Genomic DNA, 22,278 nt, shown 5'->3' with positions numbered 1-22,278 from the left:
TAAATAAAATATAATTAAATAAAGCAGCTGAATTACATTCATGATTGTTAACTGCATAGTTTACGTTCATTGATTTATGAAGTCTGAGCATGCCCAGTCTGAGCTTCTCTTGGCCTGTTGTGTTGCCTTTTTAGATACTGTTTCTTTTATTGGTTGCCCTTGGAGGACATTCAATCACTAACTGCAACAGGGCTCTCGTAGTCACGTTTTTCCTCAATTATTATTGCTAATGGTCCAGACTGCGCATTAGCCGTGCACAAGTTTGGATTATTTTGCAGCAATTTTCCAAAATACCCATCTCGTAGAAAACTTGATGAGATTGATAACACATTCCCGTGTTCAAGCAAACCCGTTAAACAAGATTATTTGAAAGGTTGTGGATAAAACCTAGAACTTCCTAGAACTTCCATAGTGAACTTACTATGAACACATTACAGGAGTTCATAGTCATGACCTAAACATATATTTGTGCGGACACATTATGCTTTAGACTTCAGTAAGTTTCTTTGCTGATGTTTTTGAACTGTACTTTAGGAGAAAATATTCATCTAAAAAACTTACCTGTTAGCCTCAAAGCAGTTTTAATTTATGATTTTCAAAATGTTCTGAAGTTGAGTTTGATGTGAATCAATAATATTCCTATAAGAGTATATAGCTTTTACTTAAGATTAATGTGGCCTGTCGTGGATTTAGATCTGTATTTGAATTTAATACACGAATTAACAGGTATTTTTCTCCTTTTTGACATTGTTTTTGGTGCATTTTTCCCTCCATGCCAAATACGAACCTACCGTTCTCTTTACATCTTAAACCTTAATTCAGACAGCTGTAATATTTCACAAGATCCCAGTGTCTGACTTCATTACTGCTAAGGCTATTTAAACATACCCAGGCAGTTTGGGATTGTGTCCAATATCTTCAGAGCTACAGAATTAAAATTACAGCATCTCTGTATACAGAAGCATCTCTAGTTTTTAATCATTATTATGTAGTCTGAATTATTTTATCACTTTAGGGTGCATTTTGGTTAACATATTGCTGAACTTTTAATTGGAATGCAGCTTATTATATGATAAATACTTTCTCCAGGATGACAAATAGAGGTTTTGATTGTTAGGCACATATTAACTTTGAAATAATCCCTTCTTAAATGAATGTTAAAGTTGCAATTTACTCAGACCCAAAACCACAGAATTTAATTGTGGGGTGATTAATACATACATGTGGCTGTCTCTTCTGTGACGCATGCTAGGGATAAGAAATGGGGTGCAGGAGTGTTAGTCCCAGGTCTAATGTAATGCTTCTGAGAGTTTCTGTCCGGACGCATTAAATGCATCAGACTGAAACTGCTGCAGTTGTGCTGTTATTGTGAAACCCAGTCACAGGAAAATGCAGGAAGTTAGAAAGTCTGATCTCCGTTGTCTTGGCCCCGAAGTGCAACTGGCCACGTGCCGACGTACTTTAAGGAGGACGGACATTGTTTATCAGCTGACGTTTTGATAATTATATTTATATATATATATATATATATAAGGGGCACAAAAGAGGTTAAAACAGAAACTGGTCTAAGAACATGAAATTAATATCAAACAGTATCACTGGGTTTTCTAAAAAAAAAAGTTAGAATTAATTTAAGAGGGCAGGGGGGATAGCTGCTCTTTGGCGGGGGTTTGTTTTGCTCTTTGGCTCCATGATGAAGGGGACGCAGGTAGAGGCGTCACGTACGGGCGTGTGGCGGCAGGGCAGCTGAAGCTCGCACTCAGGGTCGTCCATAGCTGGCTTCTGTCTCCCTGTTTTCACTGAACTGCGGCCCAGTTTTGCCACAGCGGCGGCGACTGTTGCTCATAGGAAAAGCGCTCTCTGCTGGGTCACGGCCAGGGAGCTGAAGGGCAGCACTCATACAGTCAGGAAAATGAAAAGGCAGAATGTGTATGACAAACCTGCAAGAATGCAAAACCAACCCCCCCCCCCCCATGTCTTATCACACTGTTGCCCGACTGGCCTCTTTGTTATCCTTCCACATGGGCTATTGTCTGTGTGTGAGAGAAATATTCTCCATTATTTACACTTGCTCACCTAAGTAAATGCTTTTCCAAATTAACTTACAGGGCAGCCCATACAGTTGTGATTACATTAAACGGACAATTAATTAACGCGACTTAATTAATCATCACATGATCAGTGCGCAATTTATATTCATTTGATAAAACGCATTCTGTCGGCATGGGCAACATCCGCACGCAACATGCGGAGGATTCTGAAAGCTACCAGAAATTAACACGGGGTAAGATTTGGTGGTTTAACTGATCTCACCTGCATGTTTGTGATAATTAGATCTCATGTTTTCCCCTTGTGTATGTTTTCGCTACAGATGTTACTGATATATGCATGATTGTTGGGCTTCTCTGCCTCAGTAGCCTCTCCTAAGCATGTTAGGTGGAAGGTTACATTAGAAGCTTATTAATATTAGCATTGTGACTGTCCTTTGGTTGCCCCTCTACGTCACACAAGGACCCAGTTAACCCTCAGCTCCTACGGTGGCTGATGCTGCCTCAAAACAGAGAAATCAAAGATTGCACTGAAGATTTGTAATCACATTGATTTGTATACCTCTAATTTCTTTTAGGATCTTTTTGAAGAATTGTGATCATTTGTGTAATTATTACTCAAGCAGCCAAAGATGTATGATAAAAACAGAAGCACAGTTCAAGGTTCAAAAGTGAAGTTTCTGGGCACCTTCATTAAAAAACACAATGTTAAAAAAGCAAAAGAGGAAACACAACCTCTTACACCAATAAACCAGGTTAATTTTAAAATCCCGATGGATTTAGTTCTTGCCCATTCACTGGTGATGACTGATGTGTGACATATGTCCGGTCAGCATCTGGAAAAGAATTTGCCTCCACAGCAAGCGTGTAATTATTTTAACTTCTCTCCAGTGCCGATAAGCAAGACTGCTTACAGCCTCTGCAGTACAATTATGAGTTTGGGTGGGGGGGGGGGGGGGGCGGTGGTTCAAACCCATTTCTCTGAGTAGAATAAACATGTCTTCTTCCAGGCTTTCTCTACTTCCTGTCTTAACAGGATATCTGATGGAAACCAAAAGCTGGGCCACACAGGGCTGATTGTGAGCGAAACTCAGTGTGATCGACAGGAAACACATTGATTGAGACTCAAATCATCGGCTCATTTCACTGATTAAAACTGCCGTCACTCTGAGTCACTTGTTTTAGCCGTTTTCCTGCTGTTTTGAGTTAAACTTATGATTGTAATTTACAACTTCCTCTCGCTGTTTAAATCCCGCTTTATGTGTAGTGGATATTATAAGCCGCCTTCTGTCTCGTTTTCTGAGAACGGAGTCTGTCTCCGGACACCCCGAGAAAGCCCTGGATGGAATACTAGGTCATCGCAGGGCACTGACAGAGAGGGCAATGTAGACACACCAATACAGTTAACCGAATTTAACGACGTTGGGGGGGGGGGGGGGACTTGGAGGGAAAACCACCCAGACAATTTGCAAACTCCACTGTGTCAATTTTGGACTCAAACCCGAAGGCCTGCCTGGAGCCCTGATTTGACACAGCACCACTCACTGAGACAGCATAATGCCCTTCAAAAAGAGTCTCTAAGACTTTCGCTGACAATCCTGTAATTCACCACTGTAACATCGAAGCTACCATAATGCATGCATAATATATAACATACATCTCTCCTTGTGTCTATTCATCTTCCAGCCTCTTATCCCAGTTAGGGTCACATAGGGGCCTGGAACCTGTCCCAGGCGGCGCAGGGTGTAAGGCTGGAGAGCACCATGGACAGGATGCCAGTCCATCCGGGGCTCACTATGGGCACGGTGCCACCCATTGGGTGACAGTCCACCATGCCGCCCATAACAAAACATTCTAAATGTTTTATGCATTATCAGATGTGCAAAAGCACCAGTGAGGTGTCCAAAATGGCTTTTCTTTTAACTGCCCCATGACTTTAGTATTGAAATTTTTAGGTTTTGGCGCTTTTCGATGGCAGGCAGGAACCGATCCGGACCCAAGCCGCACGGTAAAGAGAGACTAGTCACAGTGCGGATCCAGCTCACTCCGGTTTTCCACTGCAGAAGGGTCAGCTCCATAAAGGCGTTGTCGGGTTTGGAGAGCGACAGTGATGTGAAACTAAAAAGACGCTTATTTACTGCTCACACAGTGTACATCATGATTTACTGTATGCAATTATTATTATTTATTTTTACTGTATGCTAATTTCAGTTAGCACACCTCTGCGAATTGCTGTGTTATGCAAGCATCAAACACTAGCAGAATTAGTATTCACTTGTGTAAGTTTTTCTTTATGAATAAATTTGATTTATCTGGACTATAGTACTTTTTTAAATAGGAAGTTGAACATTTTCAAGTTCCGAGTTATTGGAAATGCACCAATACATCACAATGTGCGACACTAATAATGAATAATATATAGAATATACCCTTTTTCCTTCAGATAATCCGTGCACAGAACACCGGTATCTCTGTGCATTTCGACCAATCAGATTAGACATGTTTAGCACTGCAATTAGGGGGGCTAAGGATGCTTCAGCACCCCCTCTGGTCGTTGGTGGTAATGCAGTATCAGACTACTGTAGGGCAGCATCCCCATGCCTATAGAAAGAAAGAAAAAAAGCCAGCCTATTTTTTCATGCTTGTTATGTTGTTGTTAGCTGTTGATAGCTACTGTTGATACAAAATAACTTTAGTAAAGTCTATTGGTCATTCCAACTTACCGCACCCTGTGCTCAAAACGTCTTCCCACGCTTGTGTGTATTGGCTCACACTTTATCTTCTTTGAAGTCAAAAATGGTGAATTTAGTGTTTTGTTTGGTCCATTTTTTTGGTGGGAAATGTCAGGAGAATGAAAATGGAAGAGATGCCCTTTATCTGATTGGATAAATCTCAATCCAGTAATAAAACAGGTTGGAAAGCACTTATGGCTAAACCCAGACCTCACTTCCAGGCTCCAGTATAAACATAAATCAAAACCTGCTAATGTCCAGCCTAGTGGCAAAGCCAATCTGTCATTATCTGTTAGACCTTCCCTCCAGATGGTGACGAAGAGGTCTGATCCCTCGGTCACTATGGAAACTCAAAGTAAACCCTTAATTGCATGATCACTGATAGTAATGTCTGGATGTGTGAACAGCCTCATTTAAAAATATTTACCACCAGGTGAAAAGGTGATTATAACGACCAGGGATTATAAGGTGAAAGCAGTGCATTGTGAATTATCTGCAGTCTATGTTTCAGCTAACGGCATCAGCTCTTTAGAGCTGCTCCTTCCACGTCCGGGAACATAGAAAGATGAAGTTTGCTGCTTGCATGTTGAGCACCGAGGTCGGTAACCACGTGTGGCAGCCATTTAAGCCCATGTGTGGGAAAAACACAACTGGGAATTCCATATGGGCTCACTGCTTGGGGGACGTCGGCCATATCGTGTAAATGCTCCGGGATAAGATAAAATAACGGAATAAGCAGACAGCCTGAAAAGGACTGCATTTCAGAGCATTTGCATAAAGACACACAGGAATTGCAGAGATTATTAATAGATTCATTATTATCAGGAAAAGCTGTGTAATCACAGAGCTGCTGCACCTATTTCCATTCCGACAGCCAGATAATGATATGGGAGGGTCCCATCAATAGCAGCCTGTGACATAAACGATTAAGGCTGATGAGAAGTGCAGTGTGTCAGGTTGCTTGTTTACTATGTCCTTAGATCTCCATCTGATTAATACAGTAGTACTTTTATGTATACTACATACATACATACACTCAGTCCCTTTTTTAGGTACACCTAGTTAGTACTGGGTAGGACCCACTTTTGTATCTAGAACTGCTTCAAGAGTAAATGAATGGTGGGTTCTGCATACAAATGTTGTACTAAGTTGTCGCTTTTGTGTTGCTTATCTTTGTTAGCTTTAACCAATCTGGCCGTTCTCTTTGACCTCTCATTAACAAGGTGTTTTTGGTGACAGAAACGCCATCGACTGAATGTTTTTCGTTCTTCGCACCATTCTCTGTTTACTCTAATCACTGTATTGTGTGAAGGTCCCAGGAGGGTGTCTGTTTCTGAGATGCAGGAAGCACCAACATCTGGCACCAACAATCTCACCATGTTCATAATCATATAGATCTGGTGTCTCGGGCAGGCTAACGCTGACACACACAATAACTGAACCTCTTGTCCCTGTCTACATGCTGTTTGTATTCACTTGTAGCCACATGGCTTTTACTGGGTGGAGGAGTCGGCCGTCAGTATTGGCTAGCAGGTATACCTAAGAAACTGGCCTCTCAGTGTATGTTGCCTGCATGACTCATAATAGATGGAAAGCATCCATGAACAAGTGGCAGCTACTAAAACTCATCGTGCTAATGTAAGTAGCCTTTACATTTTCTGGGATTACAGTCTCAGCAATGGAAGATGGGGTCACCTGTTCATGGCCCCATGCCGATCCTCTACATGACAATAAGCAAAGCAGGGATCAACATAGCCAGTACCTCTACAGGAACCGTGCGGCTTGGGTCCGGATCGGTTCCTGCCTGCCATCGAAAAGCGCCAAAAGCTAAAAATTTCAGTCATAGGGCAGTTAAAATACTGTTTGTATTGGGAGTGCAGTGCTTAAGTTTTGTTGTTAAAAGACCAGTGTGTCCCAATCTGCTCCTCAAGGACCCACAGACAGTCCACGTTTTTGCTCCTTCTCAGCTCGGTAGGGAGCTGTGAGGGAGCAAAAATGTGGACCAAGTGTGGGTCGATGAGGACCGGATTGGGAAACACTGCTCTAGACTGTATGTAAATCTCTAAGCAAGAGGCAGGTCTGACCTGATGTGTGTCTGCACTCGCACTCAGAACAGAATTGTATGCATTACTTATTTGTGAATATATTCTTTGCCCTTGAGATTTTCCTTCTCCCTATAATGGTATGAACAGCATCACCTTTTGATTCTTTCCACATCCGTCTTAATTTTCTGATAAACCGAATGTCGGCTTGTATCCTTTTATCCCCTTTCTGCTGAAACTGTAAAGTACACCACACACATTCAGGAAGTGCATTAGGTTCTATGACACATGATATGTAACAAAATCAAATTATGGGAGATCAGGAGAATTACAGTGGAACTTCATTCATCTTCATTAATCCATGGTGCAAGTTTATCAATCATCAGTCGTTAGATATATATGTACAAGTTGCACAGGCTGCCTACAGAATATACCGTGCATACACGGTTTATATATACTGCATATTCAGAGTGGAATAGATATTCTCCTACACCTGAGGAAACTGTCCTCTACATTCAGTCCTTCAAACAAAAGTTCCCTCAAGACTAGAGAGAAGTAGCATACCTAAGCAGCAGGGCTCATAATACTTAAACCCTGGCAGACTCAATAGTTGATGTCTGGAACACACTGAATGCAACAACACAATGGCATTGTGAGCGATGGTGGAGATGTGGAGTTCCCATAGGACACTGACAGCGAGCTGCAGCTCACAAAGCACCCACTGTTTACAGCAGATACTTTTGTTTCCTTCCAACAATTATGAAGGAAATTGAATATCAGGAAATGTTAGTTTTCTCGTCCATTAGACCAAACAATAACAATACCCTTGAAAGCCTGAAAAAACATGTCTTCAAAGTACAATCTAGTACATTAATCTTTAATTTTTATCAGACAGTAGGTAGGAAAATCAAATAAAATTGCTGCAATTTTTGGTGACTCTCTTAAAATGAAGGCACAATTAACTGGCATGATTTTTTCAGTATGGATGCATAGTCTGATTTATAGCATTTGAAATGTTGTGAACCATTACATGTTTTTATCCACTATAGAAAGTACAAAATAGTTGCATTACCAAAGGAGAACATATATTATATAAATATTAATGAAAAAAACATGGAAAAAACATCAAACCTAAACTTAAAAATGACCACGATCACCACTAGCAATGTTGTTACAACATACAACAAAAATAGCAAATAAAAGTAATCCACTATTTCTGAGCATTTTCTTTCTCTGAAGTAGCCAAGGAGTATTTCACAGTTAATGAACAAGGAAAACTGGCAGCCCCTAAGAAAAATTTGCTTTCATTTCGTCTTGCTCATTTATTTGCTAAAAGTATTTATTTTCAAGACAAATGGCTGGTCTGCTGTGGAGGATATCAGCCAACACAGAGATGATATTGAATTTATTTCTGAAATGTTTAAGAGCTGACTGTTTGATTTATACTGCAAGACATGAATCATAAAAATTCTATTAAAAACCTCTTGAATTCTTGACACTGGAATATTTTTTGTGATGATTAATATGACTCAGTCATTATAAACAGAGTCAAGTCAGATTGCCTCAGACAGAATTGCCTTTAGTTCCCCAATGAATTTTCAAGAGAAGACTTTCATATTGCGTTATACATATCTATGTCTGGATGGTTTTAGCTGATAAAAAACAACTTTCAGAGGCCCATACCAGTTTAAAAATGTTACAAAGATTGAAATTACATCTTATGGTAAAGATTATGTTAAAAGAGTTATAGGTTTTCAAGAGATTGTAACAGGAAACTGTCAATCTTGACCTTACACTTGGGTTGCACCGTATGCTAATAGGAAATGAAGCCAAAAACGTTTCCCCATTGACTAAATAGCACAAGTAGAGCAGAAGACCTGGGTGGTAGCAGTGACAGATGTGGAGGGGTGGCTCTGTCTCATCACAGAGACGATCCGGACGGGCTGCAGTGACTGCCTGCTACCTTTAAAGCAGACGGGGGTGATTGACGTTGCACCGGATGAGGGACCAAGGCGGCACCCCAGGGGGCTGATAGAGCTGCCTGCCTATTACTGTACTCAGAAACAGAAACACCAGCTTGAGAGACATAACAGTAGTTTGCTGTTTTGGCCATGAAAGCTCCTTTTGAGTTTAATGTTACTACTGAGCTTTTGCTTTTTTATGGATCCTATTATTTTCTTACTGGGTATTTAAACGCAACTTTAAAGAGAACACAGAACTTATTATTTGTCTTACCTTCACTATGATTCCAGATAGAAACTTTCCAGAGATGTGGGTTGACAATCTTCATTTCCCCTTCTTCCAGAACTACTCTGGTCAGGGCGGGGGAAGCGGCGGAGGTGACGAAGACTACGAGATTCCCCCCATTACCCCTCCCAACCATCCGGACCCCTCCCTGCTGCACCTGATGGACCCTGAGTCTGCCTACTTCTGCCACCCTCTGCCCCACAATGGGCTGATAAACCCTTACAACTACCCAGAGCTGCCGGCCATCATGATGTCCAACATGTTGGTGCAGGATGGACATCTGCTGTCCAGTCAAATGCCCTCTGTAAGTCACCTCGGAATCCTTGGAAGAATAAGTGTTAATTTAGCTTAGAGTATTTAAGTCTGATGTGACCTGCTACCACGTTGGATCCTTGCTAATCTAGTTCTTGATTCTCACATTTTATAAATAAAGTCTCAAATGAAAGTGACTGTGTATTTAGAGTCAATTGAGGCCTTAAATGCTAATTAGTAACCCATTAGAAGACACAATGAAGAAGTCACTGGGTATTTTTTTTATTGTGTCTATGAACAAAGTATCTGTTTACTGAAAGCCTGACCTCTTAGTGTGACAATTCCATGGTCATAAGTTCAAATCCAGACAAACAGCCCTGTAACTACAAAGGGTGAGCACCTTGACTTGTTCTGTAAGTATTTACTATTGTTTTGTTATTTTTTTAACTTTAACAGGGAAATAAAAGAGGCAAAAAGTATCTCAGATATAATGCCTAAATGAAAAAGGGAAATCTGGACAAGCATTCATGTAGCATGATGATTTGTTCTGTTACGTTTTAAGCTCTGTTAAACTCTGAGAATAAATAGTCAATATAATTTGAGCCTATGATCATTTTATATTAGTCCTAAATGAACAGACTTAGAGTCAAAGAGTTTTCATGGCTTAATCAGTCACCTAGCATTAAGTGAGGAGATCCAGAGGCTACCAGAGCTGGTCAGTCACCCAATATTAAGAAGTTCAGAGCTTCCTGGAGCTGGTCAATCATCTAGTGAGGAGGTCCAAAGGGTTCCAGGAGGTGGTCATTCACCCATCATTAAGTGAGGAGGTGCAGAGGTTCCAGGAGCTGGTCAGTCACCCAGCATTAAGAGGTTCAGAGGTTCCAGGAGCTGGTCATTCACCCAGCATTAAGAGGTTCAGAGGTTCCAGGAGCTGGCCAGTCACCCAGCATTAAGAGGTTCAGAGGTTCCTGAAGCTGGTCAATCACCCAGCATTTAGTGAGGAGATCCAGAGGCTGCAAGAGCTGGTCAGTTACCCAGCATTAAGTGAGGAGGTCCAGAGCTTTCTGGAGCTGGTCAATCATCCAGTGAAGAGGTCTAAAGGGCCCAGGAGTTGGTCAAGCACCCAGAATCAAGTGATTAAGTCAAAAGGTTCCATAAGCTGGTTAATCACACAGCATTATGTGAGGAGGTTCAGAGCTTACTGGAGCTGGTCAGTCATCCAGTGATGAGGTCCAAAGGTCCCAGGAACTGGTCAGTCACCCAGCATTAAGAGGCTCAGAACTTCCTGGACTTGGTCAATCATCCAGTGATGAGGTCCAAAGGTCCCAAGTGCTGGACAATCACCCAGCATTAAGTGAAGTGGTCCAAGAGGCGACATTAGCTGGAAATGTGATTAATTGGAGATAAATGTAATAATAATTAGGCTTTCTTATTACCAAAATCTCTGGGGCTGTAAGTTTTTTTTTAATCAAATATAAATGAAGTGGCATAACAGGGGAGCAGGAGTGAAAGAAAGAGAAATAATAAAATGGAACAGAAATGAACACTCTCTGCTTTGAGGCATCTGATGTAAGCACCCAGCTCTGGATTAAAAGCATGATTATCAGAGTTTTACCAATCTAACAGGACTGTAGAAATCCTTTCTTTTTGTGCTGTGTACCTCTTTAGGGTTTGAGGGCGTTGTCGCAGGTCAGTTTGCCTGTACAAGGCTGCCATTGATTTTTTGCTAGAAGCTCTCCGTTGCTTCCTTGAAAACCCTTCATGTCACAATGGCTCTAAGAGGTTCCGAAAAAGAAAGGGACGTGTATAAAAGCAGGCAAGTGTGCACTCCTTCTGTCAAGAGTCATGATATCAAAGTAACAGAGTCATGATATGTGCTGGGAAAAACAGAATCACTCCCTTTGATCCTCGTGTAAAACATTAGCGGCATGCTAATTGAGGTGCAGACTAATTCGCCCTAATGTGGCTAATGGATCCCATCGCTTGCATGTCAATCACACAGGTGGACGCATTCATTCCTGTGCGACATCCATGCCGCAGCGTACCCCATAAAGTTTTCTCCCTGCAGCATTTTCACAATCTTGCAGATGCCTCCTCTCATATGTCCCATCCGTTCTGGATCTTAGTGACATCCCGGTGATTGCTTAACAAGTAGCAACATTCAAATCAAACAGTAAAGCTTCATGGGATGATCTTTAACAGGAAGGAGAGGTTTTACCAGTCCATGCAATGCAAACAATTTAGGGTTTAAAGATACACGTATTGCAAGTCTTTCTGTGTAAGTGTTGTCTGGTACATTTAAGTCCCTTAAAATCTGTGTGTGCTTCTCTCATCAAAATATTCGCACAGCTACAGCTGGCTGTAGAGGGAGAATAAAATATCCTTCCATTCAGACTTGGCTTTTGACTTGGTAATGCATAACACAGGCTTATGTGACCACAATGACCATTCTTCTATGTATGTAATTACCTTGGTTTGAAGGGAGGACGAAATATTCACAAAACTGGAATTTGGTAAGACTCAGGACTGGAATTTTGCACTGCACTTCCATAAATAGCCATGGGACAATGAGCTCGTCTTGCATTGTGACTATTTATGGGCGCGCTATTCTAAGGTTCAAATCCAACTCTTATCGAATTACTGGTCATTTATCCTTTGATGAATGAATACGTTCTTTGTGAATATGGCCTTTTTTGTCTAATTTTAACATTGCTGATAATTACCCTGTTCAGAATATTAAAGCGCAATGCTGGGAAAGTTGAGGTTATTTTAAAATGGAGCAGCGATGAAGTTCCCTCATTGATCACACACGGAATCTGATGCCACTTTTAGCAGCGGATTATGTAGAGTGATCACTGTCAGGTGCCCTTGAGGAATTCAATCACAGTATGTTAAAAAACTCTTAGCTGCCACTGAACTGACTGCTCGTTGTAGATATTTACACTTTTGAGTCTTATGTCTAAGAACAGCCAGTATATCAATTTTAGCTTAAATATCAGTGTACTAAGTGTACTTGTGCCTCCTTGCCTCATTCTCATCTAATTTGGCCAATCTTCCATCCCTAAGGACAATAAAACACTCAATGCATAATTATAACAGATATTTTTGCCATTTCCATTAAAGCAAAAGAATTATTAATTGTGATCTTATCTGTAATCAGTAAGCATCATTCATGTTATCGATAAATATAATGACCAAATAGAGAATAATAATTTGGGGGGAAAAAAGTCTTAAATGGCAGCATGCACACTTCACCCATAGTTCACCCATGGCTACGAAGATAGCTTAACATGCTCCTAGTTTTTATTGCAGCAGCCTTATATCAGGTGAGCGATCAAGGGAGCCTCTGTTGTTGTGGTAGAAAGTCAACACCCAGTCTGTGGAGACTTATTTACTTGTTTACGTTGGATTTGGGTCAGTTGCGCTCGTATCGAGATGTACATCACTCACCGGGCCGGGAGCCGGAGGGAGCCCAAGCAGTCGTTTGATGAGCTACATCCACCGTGACATGAAGCTGCATGCATTGCATGATGAGTGCAAGATAAGCCTCCAGTTTTTACCTTCATCTATTAAACATCCATCCAGTACTGGGGCACCGTGAGCCTAGATACTAGATGGGCAATCAGATCATAAGTGAACAGCACTAAATACTAGTGTAAACAACCACCAAGACATATTGTGATCTGATCACTCAAACCACTTGCCGAGGTGCTCTGGGACGCATTTGACCACATATCCTTTGTAGTGCAAATGTTAATGGGTCCTGATGCGTCCCCGACAAGGACGTCACAATAACTGTGTGTGAGGCCATTTGGCGTTTGATGTAGGCAGTAACAAAACCTGAACACAGACAGTCAGCTGGACACCTTGGGGATGCTAGGTGATAGACCCCGGAATTGGGGGGTGGGGTGACGTCTCCCCCCAAATATTAAATTTGGCTTAATTAACCCACCAATTAACAGTACCTTGTGTTTACATTATTAAGTTTTGCCCCCCCAAGACCCTCAAACTCTCTTCTATGCCATTGGATACAGGTGCAAATAACGATATGTTGCGGATGTCTGCTCGTGTTCCAGTTTTCCAAGACACATTTTAAAACCAAATGTATATTACCTCACTGAATTTTTAGCCAGGGGGAGGAAATCTGTGCAGACTTGGGGAGAACAAACAAACTGCACACTGCAAACTGAGAACAGGGCTTTTGGAATCAAACCATCAAATCTGGAGGTGAGAGGGTACAGTGCTGCTCACTGAGCCACCAGCAATTAAACCTCATTTGTATAATTGATTGTATTGCATAAATCTGACTGAAACTGAAGGTGATTAATGAATCCTGTTGAATGATCAATATCCGAAAATAGAATATCCATTTTCTGAAGGGGACTTCACTGCTGGCTAAGTTGCTTTTCCCTCTCAGCTCCAACACTGAAACCTTCTCTTTAAACGAAAAGGACAGTAAAGTATATCAGAGCAGAGTAGGATATCAGCCCGTCTGGTGCTAAACTAGACTAATTCCCAAAGACAGCCAAAAGTGAACAAATCTGCCGTCGTGTCCTTCAGCAAGTTGCTTAGCCTGAAATGTTCACGTAGAACATTGTAGAGTATCCATCCATTTCCCAGCAGCTTATCCTGGAAAGGTTTGTAAGGTTGGGGTTGATAATGAAGTGGATGCCATTCCATCGCAGGGCACACACGTACAATTTTGAGCTGCTGATTAGCCTGACTGCATGCCTTTGGACTGCAGGGAGAATCTCACACAGCTCTGGATGGATCTACAATCTCCATAAACACGGCAGAGGCAGGAATTGAACCCCTAGCCCTCGAGGTACGAGGCAACAATGTTATCCAGTGCACTAGGAATATCAATTATTAAAATTGCAACTTCCTTTGGGAAAACAAAATAAGATTAGCTCAGCAAAAAAAAAAAAATCTAAAAAAAAAAATTGTGGGAACATATCAATAAATGAGAAATGAGAGTTATGACATGTATGTTTTAATGACGAAAAAAAAAAGGAATTAAAGTCTTGCAGAGGAGAAGCAAGGCGCGTGACTGTCCAGAGCAAACAGCCTTAAAATTCCGAATGTTAACTCTGTGTTTACTTTTAGTTGTCCAGTTCCGAATGGGGGCAGTAATAAGTTTCTTACCGGGAGAGGATAATGTCATGTGGCTGTAACAGAGGTAAACCTAAAGAAAGAATGAAGTACCGGGTCACTCCTTAACCTTAATTTACATCTAGATTACTTTAAAGGGGAACCATTATTCTTTGAGCTTAACTGAATCATTTTAGCATCCTCTAGGTTAAAAGATATTTTGCCATTTTTAACAATAACTGCTGAACACGGCCATGACGAAAAGTGAAAATGCACTGCTGGTTTGCTACAGTAAGCACTAATTGCATTTTGTTTAAATAAATGCTTTTTCGAGGAAAGAGCTCAGTTCAGTTTGCTTACAAATTTCCTAATACTACTGTGTAAAATGTTTCAAGGTTAGAAGTTTGCTGGAGGAAATACTGCTTTTAATCGTGACGGTTGTTGTGCAAAAGCACATTACTGCAAATTATTCTGAAGGATACACATATAATTATCCATTTCAACTTTCAAAGAGGTAAAAAAAATTAAATTAGTATTTTTTTCCCTTTCTGTATAATAAGACAATATAATACCTGTATAAGAAACCAGGACTTTAAACAGCTCTCTTCCCACCTTTGCAATTATTTATTTTCAAATAGCCCTTCGGGGTAATGTTCCATTTTCTTATTTCACACTGCCTATTCTCATAAATGAACCATCATTACAATAAATCATTGCACAAACAGAGACTTGTGCAAACCCCTGAAAGGTCTAAAGATTTATCTAACACATTCATGTTTCCCACTTCCCCATTTTAGTACTCCTCTGGTAAAGCTAGCCCAATAAAAGCTGCTATTAATATTTCCTGTTGCTTAGCAACCACAGGCAGCAAGTAATAGCTTTCTCTGGAAAAATAGATGACCGATAAGAAAAAAATTCAATTTTTTTTATTATCTCTGGGGAATAGGGGCCTTATTTCTGTTGCAATATGATATAAAACTGTAGAGCTGTATATTGAGAAATGTTTTAAAGAAATGAAAGTTATTTCCAATTTCATTATGTCAAAAAGCCTTTCATTTCTGACTCACAACTCATCTTCTTTTTAATGAAGTCAATTAGCCTTAAGAATATGTAAGTCAGGGGATGAGATTTAGTTTAATTTCCCCTTTAACAGCTATGCTTATAGGTGATGTGGGCTGAGACAGTCTGCGCTGTGATGTTGCATGATTATTGTAAACCTGAATGCAAATATTTTTATTTTGGCCAAAAAACAAAAAGCAACATAAAAATGAAGATGGGATTGAAATTGGCAGTAAGATGTTTGGATGAGGCTCTGAGGCAAATTAAAGTTAAATAAATTCCAGTTTCTCTCAGGGATTTGCAAACCTCAGAAGGCCCTACAGCCTTTGAATCGCCTGTTATGGCGAGCGCTCGCATTCCATTCCGACACATTCGGATCAAACACGGCTCTATGTCAGTTGTGTAGCTCTGGGAAGCATCCTCCTACAAAAGTCCTTTTTTAAATATAAATTTATTGTGTTACAGTATGTCGTGTACCAGCGCCAAACTATTAATTCAAAAAAAAAAAAAGCCCAGAAACATTCATGGGAGACACTGGGCTCCCGGGACACAGTTACGAGGATAGATGCTTTTATAGCACGTTTAGTCATAAGCTTCTGCGGCTCATCACTCAATAAAATCCTCTCCGTTGTGATATTGCTGGCCTTAAAGTGTTTGCCAGCTCCTTCTGAAACACTCTGAGGAAGGAACTGCACGTGAGAAATGGAAAGACCCAAAACAAGCTTTCTCAGTCTGCAAATTGTTGGACACACACTGGGTACCTGGGTACACGGGTTTGATTTCATATGTGCCCTAAAATGCACTGGCACCCAATTCAGGTTTTATCTTTTTTATCTTTTACTTCCTGGGATGGGCTCCAGGCTCACCCTGACCTTGTACTGGTGAAGGGAGGAAGGATGGATGGATGGATGGATGGATATTATTATTAGCAGGCAGCTTGGTGGCAATTTGTAGCTCACAGGGTGAAGCTTCTGTCCTTGTGTTTGAAAGGATGGTGGTTCAAGTCCCAGTATCCAGCCCTCCCTTCCAAAAAAAAAAAAATGCTCTGGGGGTGCTGGATAACTGGCTTCACCCTGTGCTTGGACTCGAAGCTATGCTCTGAACTGTATATATAAATATGCATGTCTCAAAGGAGAGCAAGATGGGGCATGTGCAAACAAGCACTGCAATGTACATGTGCTAGTGGTAAAATAAAGCATCATTTTGCTTCCAGTGATGGGGCTCCGAATCTCACTACTTCTGTGTGTCTGTGGAGTTTGCATGTTCCATGTTCTCCCCAGTGTCACACGGGTTTCCTCCCTCAGACAAAAGATGTGTGGTTACCTTTGACCTATAAGAAAGAAAAAAAAAAACACTGGAGTGAGGCGGAGCCAATCAGATGTTTGCATTTCCATCGCCGTGTCACCCCGTGAATTCCAGTGAACCCATAAATCAGAGAGAGATGAGTCTGGCATCCAACAGAAGGTAGTTCCTACCATGACAAAAACACATCGCAGGAGACCACACAGGCCTGGAAACTGTGTGCAAATGATTTAATTGTTGCTGAGCGTGCCGCCCTCCTCCACTGAGAAAAAGAGGCACGAGGGGGGAAGCTTACATGACTGGAGGGTGCCGTCCTCATTAGGGAGAAATCTCCGTATGCAGTGAGTTTGGGGCCTACACCCTGCCAGTCTGCAGCTGCTGCTGCTGCCTCTGCTTTTTTAAAGATATTTGCAACTCATGGCATCGGGCACGGCTCAGATCTGTTCTTTCGTGAAACAGGAGGCAGTTGTTTGATGTCTCTTGACAGGGTGGCGGCCCTGACAATCCCGGTAATGAGGAACGTGAAGCACTGCCAAGGGGCACCGCCAACTTGTTTAAACACGGAGCGAAGGTCTGGGGTGCCGAAGTGGTTTGGCAGAGACACTGTTTTATTGGTGCAACTATGGGCATATTTGTCATTATCATCACAATATGAATATCTGTCACATGGTGTTTAATAATCTTAGCTGCTCATCATATATGAAGTCAGTGGCACTGGCTTTGTCTTCTAAATGATTAACAAAAGGAATTGGGGTGAAGAAATTACTTGCATAAATAAAAATGCCTTAATGTATCATTCATGTTCCGGATTTCGTGTTATGTTGCATGCAAGCCCTATATTTATTGGCCGGCTGTAGTGAATGGTACGAAAATTAATGCGATGCCAAAGATGGGCAGGTTAAATATGCATTGCTGTGAAAGCGAATCGCACGATAACAAACACCGAATTACATTTAAAAGCTACAGAGTGCTAGTATTTAATTATAAAAAGAACAAAAGATAAAGTGTATTGTGGGGAAAATAATGATATTTTAAATAAAAGGCTTTATTTTTTTATCAGTGGAGTTAGTATTGTTACAAAAGGGTAGGGATATTAAGTACTAATTAAATTAAATTAAGTGGAACCACGGAGTATTCATAAATATTCATCTTAATTGCTCATTTGAACGGTACAGAATAGAGTATAACAACTGTTGTTAATGCTGAAGAATAATTAAAATCGGCCAACATGTTCAGGGAAACCAGAACGGTTAAGCAGCTGCCTACCTAGAACGAGCGGTGCAAATAAATTATTAATTACTCCAGCAGAGTTTAATTTGGAGGAAATTAGCACTATTTGCAAAAGGAAGTAAGATTTCAATTCTTCTGAGCCCTAGAATTGTAGAGAAGCTCCACACTGTGCATCACGTATTAATAAAGGACGGCATATTTTCAGGGATTCTTTTATGTCTCTCAGAACGTATTGTGTTTCTCTTTCCTCTCATGATATAAGTGTAATATGAGTATAACTAATGAACGTTGAGAGATATGTTACTATATTGCATTGCGTGTGTGGTCCTATATGGAGGTTTCATTTAATGTAAATGACTTTTGGCAATGTAGGTGGCCCTAGCTTGTTTAGAAACACTTAAAACAGCGGACTTATAAATCCCATCTGTTTATGCTTAGCGTTCCCAGTTTATACACATCTTGTGGGGACAGGGCAGGTCTGAGTGCAAACAGAAACAACGGCAGGAAAAAACGTGTCGGCAGTGATCTCCTTGGGGGTGGAGGAGACGGCCACCGCGGTGCCCAAAGCGCGTCTGCGGCTCCCTTCCCCGGTATCTGCGTGGCGGCGGAGCGATAATTAAAGCCGCCGCGGCCCTGAGCCTGCGGGGATAATGTCCTATTATTATAGTCATTTGTTTCAATTAAATGCTCAGTGATTTTTACAATAGCGATCGTGAACCTGGCAAGTAAGCTATTAGCCTCAACAAGATGTTTCCAGTCCCTGGGAGTTAGGCTGCGCTGCTGATGGTGTTTAGAAACACAAGACTGTGTTTACTTAACGCTGGCGGCTGGGTTTAAGGAGGGGGTGCCGTCACCATCAAGCGCAATAAGGCAAAAGGAGGGTATTTACTAACAGCCATCTCCGCAGTGTTCATGCCTGAGCTCGGCATTAAATTTCGCCCCCCCCCCAACTCCCGCCTTATACTGTATATACATACGCGAAACATTGTTTAACTAAATATCGGTACCATTCGGCGTTAAAATCATCCTGTGGGAAATTCTTGTAAGGATATATGGACCCCTGTTACATGCGATCTCGGATGACAGTGTTGTTGAAGGCAGTGCATGAGCTGTCATAAACAGGAACGGGAGGACAAGCGAAATGTATACATTTCTGTGGCTGTTATTGTCTGTTGCCTTTTGAGCCTCGCAGACTTGCCCCGGGACTTTTAAAACCATTTTGGCAAATATGGTGCAGACCTATGTACGCTGAAACAACTTAGGGTGAACGGATGTGAAAAGGAGGACTTCTCCAGTGCCCTATCCTGCATCTTTGCAACTTAATTTATACAGGTATGCTTCTAGGTTGAAGGTGTGTCATGAAATATCAGAGCATGCAAATATCTGCTTAACAGCCTACTAATTAAGCTGGGTCCATACTACGGCTCATTTTGCACAGATGTGTTTATCAGTGGCAATGTGAATAGGTAACAGAAGTCATTCAGATTAAATTAATACATGTACGTAACAAAATAAAATATGGTAATTTAAACAGATATTCCCTTTTGATGTAGGGTTTAAGGGTATGCTTTCAAAAGAACCTGCATTCGGGGACTCTGCACAATATTTCTCAACAGTTCTTCTCAGGGATACCATTTGTTTGCTGTCATCATTGTTTTGAATACGGCACTGTGTTTTTTTTTCTTCTTCAATAAATCAAAGGCTTTATCTCACATGTCCTGATTTTCCTCCTTCAGAGCCTGGGCGTGCATGGTGGAGGTGCAAGAGGTAGGGTGGGTCATGTTTCATGTCTGAAATACAAAAAAAAAAAAAAATGTTTCTTATGCTTTAAATTAAATCAAATCTCCCCTGAGGCAAGATGGAGAGAACAAAGGACAAGTGAAAATGTGAGGTTTTCAATGGGACTTAAAATAGATTAGCGTTTTCCCCCTTGTCTTTGCCGTTGAAGTTAATTTGATATACACCTGTTTCCCATTGGCTCGTGCAAGCGAAGCATTATTAGCCAAACAAAGCAATTTGCCTGGACATTAGCTCCTTTTGTGGTCAACACTATAAAACAATTAGCGTGCACTGCTATGGCAACCGCTGTGTTTGTGTGCCAGCCTCCCTGCTCACTCTATCTCCCTTTCAAAGATGGATGTTAGGAATGGCTCTTGTGTCACTCAGCTGATGAAAGGCTACAGGAAGCCACAACTTCTCTAAAACAGAAGCTAAAACCAGGAATTTTCAACGCATGTATCATACAAGGGCAAAGAATTGTATCTGTAAAATTCCCAGATGTCATATTTGTCAGGTGGCCACTGTGTTTTTGGGATATTATTTCATGTAAAATGTATTTATAATATTTATCTTTTCTTTAGGAAAAGAATATTCAGTAAATATATAAATAAGTCCTGCAAAACCTGCTTAGGATAAGTGGCTGGATGAGGCGTGGATGCATGAATAATTTATTCTTAATAGCTGAACAACTTACTCTTATTACCTTAATTAGTAGATTGTGTTTCTATTTGCAACCTCGTACTGGGCAAGTGGTTGAAGATGGGTGGCTGGATGTGTGGCTAGATTGGTTCTGCCTTATTTGCAGGGCAGCCCCATACAGAATGGCTGATAAAAATGAGCAGTGTTCCTGCTCATTCAGACAGCCCCTTTGTTGACAGCTAAGGGGGCAGGGGGATGGAGGCTATGTATATAGGCTAGGTTTAATGATAGTTTTGGCTAACTAGCCTCATTACTTAATATTTTATTCCAATAGCTAGCTGTGGCTGATTATAATGGCTGGGGATTTGGGTGTGCATTACAGCTTCTTTTCCAGTCCTTGTTAAGTACTGATCCAGCAGGACCTTCCAACTTTATTTTATTTGGACAATGTTAATGCAATTACCCTTTTTAACGAATTAACAAATACTCGTGCAGCTATGATAATTACTTTGCTAACGCCATTGTTTGGCTGGCTGAATCATGGGTATTTCACAAACACAATAACAGTTATGGAAATACCCTTTGTTTTACTTCTGGCAGTATTTTACCTTTTAGTGTAGCTACAAGGCTCTCCGGATGATATATAATTAATTATCCGCCCCTTGGACAAAAATACATAAGAATGACATTATCATTTTCATAGAATGCTTTGGGTAAATGCCATTAGGGGAGTCTTATGACGCCAGAAATGAAGGTGCACTGTTGTCATCTGTGATCCAAAGGGTAACACACAGCCTTTGTGAATTTGGTTATAAAGCTACATTTGCCTTGTGCCTGAATTTATTTTATGCTTTGTCCAAGTTCCATGGCAATTGCTTGGAAATACGGCGTTCGGTTATTAAGCATTTTGCAAATGTGACTATTTACCAAACAACAATCACATTTAACAAATTGGCAAGTTTCAATTGCTATTTTTTAATGTAAATTTCATTACATTGCTAACAAATTTAGCCACAAACAAATCAATTGCTTAATTTAATAGCACCCGTAGAACACAGAACTTATCACAGGAAAATATATTAACCTCTATTTGTGGTAGATCTCATTATTGATATCAGGGACCCAACACACTTGAATTCTTCATAGGTATGAAACACTTACTGAAACAGTCATGAATCTCTTTAACTCAGCACATATTCCTAGGAATGGGAGAAGCTCGACTTTTTAATCTAGATTGAAACACTGATTTAGTGCCTGATCCTCCAATAAAATTGGATAAGATGTTCTGTAGCTGCAGGGTTCTCCAGGAGAGAACTCTGCCACCAGTTTGACGGTTTTTTTTTTTTTGTGATCATCTGAGTGAAAGATAATCTGCTCTTTGTGAATGGAGCAGTTGCGGAGGACTTTGAAGAGCTTTCAGTTAAACATGAGGGAGCCGCACCATTCAACACGTCAATAGCAGAAACCTATAAAAACATGTCCGTCATTTTTTAAATTCTGTGCTTTTATGCTGGACCACCGCAGCATTCGCTGATAGCTGGGAGGTTTATTAAGAACTTGCAGCAGCCAGAATGTAACGCCTTGTAAATATTCAGGTAACACTCGACTTGCCTCATGTAAAGCCTACCATTGGCAGCGCTGCGTTTTAGCTGACAAAGTACCAGTCGGGGTAGTCTATATCCAAGGAGGCTGAATAGGCTGGGAGTCTGCATGGGCTGATATTTATCCTGAGGAGAGAGGGAAAAGTGGGTGACTTGTCCAACCATGCGTAGGATTGCAACCGGGAGCAAGTGGCCTGAGGGAAACCCCCCCCCCCCCCCCCCCATTTTGTCCTTCCCTGGCCCTCTAGCGACAAGG

The 22,278-nt window shown here is 41.0% G+C and overlaps 1 protein-coding gene across 10 annotated transcripts in view; it reads left to right on the top strand.

Moving 5' to 3' along the window:
• The window catches only part of tox2 (TOX high mobility group box family member 2), an 84,799-nt gene that overhangs the window by 47,434 nt on the left and 15,087 nt on the right, over positions 1 to 22,278 (top strand). For all 10 annotated transcript variants that reach the window (XM_023836363.2, XM_023836366.2, XM_023836369.2 and 7 more), the window contains one exon: positions 9,128 to 9,373. In XM_023836363.2, the coding sequence (XP_023692131.1) occupies positions 9,128 to 9,373 (246 nt within the window). The remainder of the gene's footprint in view (positions 1 to 9,127; positions 9,374 to 22,278) is intronic.

Source organism: Paramormyrops kingsleyae, chromosome 8 (genome assembly GCF_048594095.1).
Source record: "Paramormyrops kingsleyae isolate MSU_618 chromosome 8, PKINGS_0.4, whole genome shotgun sequence".
NCBI lineage: Eukaryota > Metazoa > Chordata > Actinopteri > Osteoglossiformes > Mormyridae > Paramormyrops > Paramormyrops kingsleyae.
This window is presented reverse-complemented; position numbering and strand designations above follow the sequence as displayed.